The sequence below is a fragment of the Myotis brandtii genome, unplaced genomic scaffold, assembly GCF_000412655.1.
Source record: "Myotis brandtii unplaced genomic scaffold, ASM41265v1 scaffold485, whole genome shotgun sequence".
Taxonomy (NCBI): Eukaryota; Metazoa; Chordata; class Mammalia; order Chiroptera; family Vespertilionidae; genus Myotis; species Myotis brandtii.
Genome location: NW_005368527.1, coordinates 331,274 through 337,004, shown reverse-complemented (window position 1 = coordinate 337,004; position 5,731 = coordinate 331,274). Strand labels below are relative to the sequence as shown.

The window sequence follows — 5,731 nt, the reverse complement described above, 5'->3', positions numbered from 1 at the left end:
TCTCTGGCCCTTTACAGAAAAAGTTTTCTGACTTCGGATCCATGGCTCACTAGCGGGTTGGTTCTATAGCACAGGCCCTCCAGCACATCCCTGCTTAACTCTATCATGGTCGCCTCTACCCTGTGGGCCAGTCGGGTGGTGAGGGCTGACCCCTGCCACCCGCCACAGCCCCCTGCACACCCCAGTCCCCTCTCACTGTGGGATGTTTCTCTGAGCAAGTGAGGCTTCGTCCCACCACGGGAACTTTGCATATGCTGTTCCTTTTCAAGGGCGGATTACACTTGAGGTGTGTGGAGCTGGGCCAGTTCACAGCTAGGATGTTTCTGAAAGGAGCTTTAGATCCATCTTGTAAAATGATACTATCGCCACCTGGTGGCCACTTCATCAAACTGTAGCTGCAATTTAAAAAAAAATATTTTTATTGATCCCAGAGAGGAAAGGAGAGGGAGAGAGAGATAGAAACATCACTGATAAGAGAGAATCATTGATTGGCTGCCTCCTGCACACCCTGTACTGGGGACTGAGCCTGCAACCTGGGCATGGGCTCCTAGCTGGAATCAAACCTGGGACCCTTCAGTCCACAGGCCAACATTCTATCCACTGAGCTAAACCGGCTAGGTTATGTAGCTGCAATTCTTTTTTAAAAAAAGATATTTTATTTATTTTTTTTAACAGAGAGGAAGGGAGAGGGATAGAGAGATAGAAACATCAATGAGAGAGAAACATCGATCAGCTGCCTCCTGCACACTCCCTACTGGGGATGTGCCCGCAACCAAGGTACATGCCATTGACCGGAATTGAACCTGGGACCCTTGAGTCCACAGGCTGACGCTCTATCCACTGAGCCAAACTGGTTAGGGCTGTAGCTGCAATTCTTAAGCATTTGGTGTCACTGTTGGCTCCCAGACCAAGGCAGGGGCTGAAAAAAAATCACCCCCCCAGATTTGGGTTTCCCATATCTCTGAACTGAGGGCCTATTTGGGTCCCAAATCTCTACAGCCCCCTTCTCACTCGCATCCATCCCTGTGATCCTCAAACTTGGAGGCTTATACAAAACCCCTGAGGTTGTTGCTAAAATTATGATTCCGCTCTGGCCCATGTGGGTGTGTGGCTCAGTTGGTCGGAGCATGGTCCATACACCAAGGGGTTGGATCACCGGTGCTGGCAGGGTGTGCAACCCGATCGATGTGATGTTTCTCTCTCACATCGACGTTTCTCTTTCTCTCCCTGTCTTTCTCTTTCCCTTTGTCTCTCTAAAATCAATTAAAAAAATATGATTCAGCGAGTGGTCTGCTATAGCGTCTGAGTCTTAATTTCTAGCGAGCTCCCATGATGCTGTTCCTTCTGATTCGTGACCTACATGAGTACCAGGCTTTTCCTATAGAAAATGGGTCAACAAACTCAGTAAAGGGCCAGATAGTAAATATTTTAGACTTTGCATGCCATAGGGCAGTGGTTTTAAACCTTGGCTGCATATTAGAATGACCTGGGAATCTTTTTAAAATCCTGATTTCTGGGTCTCATCCTCCGGAAATTCTGTTTCTTTGTTAATAATGTTGTGGCTCTGCCCCATAACAAAGAAACATAATTTCCAGAGGATGAGGCCCAGAAATCAGGATTTTAAGAAGATTCCCAGGTGATTCTAATGTGCAGCCAAGGTTGAGAACCACTGCCATAGGGTCTCTGTCAAAACTACTCAACTCTGGCCCCAGCCGGTTTGGCTCAGTGGATAGAGCGTCATTCCCGTCCAGGACACGTACTTCCGTTGCAGGCTCCATTAGCGCCCGGACATGTGTGTGTCTCACATAGATGCTTCTCTCTCTCTCTGTCTCCCCTTCTCCCTTCCACTCTCTTAAAAAAAATCAATGGAAAATTGTTCTTAGGTGAGGATTAACAAAAAAAGAAAAAAAGACTACTCCACTCTGCCTTGTACCTGCCAAGCAATCATAGATAATATATAAACAAATGGGCTTGGCTGTGTTATGGGTGCTCACATTAGACTTTTATATAATTTTGATCTGTCACAGGATAGTCTTTTTAAAATTTTCCCAACCATTTAAACATGTAGAAACCATTCTCAGCTCAAAGGCTGTGCCAAAACAGGCTCTCAGAGCCTTAGTTTGTAGCCCCTGGTCTAGGCACTGAATTCTAGACAATATTGTGTGTCATTAAGACCTGGGACTCTGAGGTGGATCCTCTGTATGAACCTTGGCTACCACTCATTAGCAGCTTCCCTTTTTCATAGTATTTTTTAACAATCCTTTGTATTTCTGTGGGGTCTGTTGTTATTTCTCCTCTTTCATTTCTGATTTTGTTTATTTGGGTCCTTTCTCTTTGTTTCTTAGTGAGCCTGGCTAGAGGTTCATCAATCTTGTTTATCCTTTCAAAGAACCAGCTCTTGGTTTTGTTGATCTAGCAACTTCCCTTTTTAAGCCGTGGTTTTGCCATCTGTACAAGAAGGAGTTACATTACCTACCTTGTAAGTGTTGCTGTTGAAAATTTGATGAGATGATGCATATAAAAGGCTTAGCCCCATGCCAGGTACATAATACATCTCAGCTGTTGGTGTCATTGTCGTAACACTAAGATCCAGGAAGTGAATTGACGCATTTAAATCCCTTATTGTTTTATCCAGTTGCAGCCCAGACTCCCATAACCAGAACACTTGGTAGGTCATGAACTTGAGAGGGTGTGTCTGGGCATGGTTTTTGCATGATGCCAGCCCTCCCTAAACTAACTGTATGCATTTTCCAGGGCCGAGTAACGAAGTACCATAAACTGGGTGAGTTACGCAGAGAAATTTATTCGATCACGGTCTGGAGGCCAGAAATCTGAGATCAAAGTGGGCAGGGTTGGATCCTTCTGGGCATGATGCCAGCCCTCCCTAAACTAACTGTATGCATTTGCCAGGGCCGAGTAATGAAGTACCATAAACTGGGTGACTTACGCAGAGAAATTTATTCTGTCACGGTCTGGAGGCCAGAAATCTGAGATCAAAGTTGGCAGGGTTGGATCCTTCTGGAGGCTCTGAGGGAGAATCTGCTCTATGCCTCTCCCCGGGCTTCTGGGGTCTGCTTGCAATTGTTGTCATTTCTTGACTTGTAGAAGCATCACCTGATCTCTCCCTTCATCTTCACATGGTGTTCTCCCTGTGTGGGTCCATATTATCCCTTCTTTTAAAAAATCTATTTTTATTAATTTCAGAGAGGAAGGAAAAGGGAGAGAGAGATAGAAACATCAATGATAAGAGAGAAGCATTGAATGGCTGCCTCCTGCATTGGGAATCGAGCCCACAACCTTCAGTCCATTAGGTCAATGCTCAACTACTGAGCCATGCCTGCCGGGCCAAATTCTCCCTTCTTATAGGACACCAGTAGTCATACTGGATCAGAACCCATGATCAAATTCTGAGGTCCTGGAGCTTAGACTTTGACACAGTTTTTTTTTGAGAACACAATTCATAACCTGAACTCTCCGGCATTCCAGGCCACCCCGTCTGCTTGTTGCTGATCATGCCTGTAGAATTATATTGGGTTTGGAGTCAGTTAAAGGACATCATGGGAAACACATGGATTCTGGAGCTCACCCAGGGCCTGTGTCCTCAAACTGTGGCCCATGGACTCCCCACATCAGCCGCCTGGAGAGTTTATGAAGAAGGCAGATTCTTTTAAAAAATATATTTATTGATTTCAGAGAGGAAGGGAGAGGGAGAGAGAGATAAAAACATCAATGATGAGAGAGAATCATTGATTTGCCTCCTGCGGAGAGAGAGATAGAAACATCAATGATAAGAGAGAAGCATTGAATGGCTGCCTCCTGCATTGGGAATCGAGCCCACAACCTTCAGTCCATAAGCTGATGCTCTATCCATTGAGCCAAACCAGCTAGGGCAAGAAGGCAGATTCTAAAGTCCAGTGTCAGCCCATTGAATCACAATCCCCTGAGCCCATGTCATGGTCTCCTCGGATCCAGTGTGCGGCTGGGAAAGCATGCATTGAAGGACTGTTGATGACAACAATCCCCACCCAAAGTCATGGCCACAAGGCCCTCAGTGATACCTGGTGGCTGCTGAAACCACTTACAAGAGAGATAACCTAATCAGATACTATCAAAATCCTTCCCCAAGTCACTAAGGAAGCAAGGCTAGGTAGCTGGCTTTATCAATATTAAAATGAGAGTAGCCAATCTTTTGTTTGACTAGTATTATCCATATAGCAATCCTATAAGGCGGATACCCCAGAGAGGGCTAATTGAAAGTCTTCCCTGATACTGTGATCTTCACGGGGACGATAAAACCAGGGAAAATGCATACCTCTCCCTTTGGATTCCTGTAGCTTTTTATTCATCTCTTTGTGATGCATTGGTCATATTGTAATGATTTATTTACATGTCTCCATCCCCCACTAGATCTGGACACCTTGAGTGCATCTCATTCTCCCCAGCACCCTACTGTGGTCCTGGAACACAGTAGGTGCTCAATACCTGTTCTGCCCTAGGACTGAGAGGAGGTTGTTCTGCTGAGGAACTTCCTCAGGGCTGCCTTTATGTCCTTGTTCCTTAGACTGTAGATAAATGGGTTCAGCATGGGGATGACCACCCCGCACATCAGGGCAGCTGCCTTGTCCTTCTGGGAGGAGGTGAGAGATGCGGGATGCAAGTACACGGCGAAGATGGTGCCATAGAACAGTGACACCACGGTGAGGTGGGAGCCACAAGTGGAGAAGGCCTTCCATTTGCCCTGAGCAGAAGGGATCTTGAAGACCGCCCGGAAGATGCAGGTGTAAGAGAGGAGAATGCATGAGAGCGGGCTGATGCCCATGAGAATGCCAAAAGCAAAGATCACCAGCTCATTGGTGTGGGTGTTGGAGCAGGAGAGCTTCAGCAGGGGTATGAGGTCACAGAAGAAGTGGGGGATTTCAGAGCCTGCGCAGAAGGTCAGCTGAGCCATGAGGCAGGTGTGCACGAGTGACTGGAGGTTGGTGACCAGCCACGGCCCACCGACCAGCAGCCCACAGACACGGGGGCTCATGATGACCAAGTAGCGCAGAGGGTAGACAATGGCCACAAACCGGTCAATGGCCATCGTTGCCAGGAGGAAGCTGTCCATGGTCCCGAACAGGTGGAAGGCATACATCTGGACAAGGCAGCCGGCGAAAGGGATGGCTCGGCTCTGGGACCAGAGGTTTGCCAGCATCTTGGGGACAGTGGTAGATGAGAAGAAGGCATCGACGAGGGACAGGTTGGAGAGGAAGAAGTACATGGGCGTGTGGAGGTGGGAGTCTGAGACGATGGCCAGGATGATGAGCAGGTTCCCAAAGACAGTGATCAGGTACATGGAGAGGAACAGCCCAAACAGGAGGGCACGATACTCTGGCTTTTCTGAGAGTCCCAGGAGAAGGAATTCTGAGACGACTGTTTGATTTTCTGGTTCCATGAGCTGTCTTTGTCTACTGAAAAAAAAAAGGGGTGGGGGGTGGGTGGGAGAGGGAAGCAACATAAGCTGGGAGTCAGAGATGCAGGCCTAGTCCCGGTTCTCCACTGAGATCTGTAGGATTCTGTGAAAGTCCATGGGATCCTTACAGCAAATCTCTTTGTTCTGCTACCTTCAGTGGATTTCTGTTTCCCCAAATTAAACCACCCATGCCTGAGATAGTCTGTATCTCAAAGACCTGAGTGGTTTAAAGACAACTTGCATATTTTTCATAAACATCTCTGTGTCTCTTCAGAAGAG

The 5,731-nt window shown here is 47.1% G+C and overlaps 1 protein-coding gene across 1 annotated transcript; it reads right to left on the bottom strand.

The window, feature by feature from the left end:
- Positions 1-4,492: 4,492 nt before the first annotated feature.
- On the bottom strand, positions 4,493-5,434 carry LOC102262932 (olfactory receptor 1I1). Its single transcript, XM_005876333.1, has one exon. The coding sequence runs from the start codon at positions 5,432-5,434 to the stop codon at positions 4,493-4,495; it is 942 nt and encodes a 313-aa protein (XP_005876395.1).
- Between the last annotated feature and the right edge of the window lie 297 nt (positions 5,435-5,731).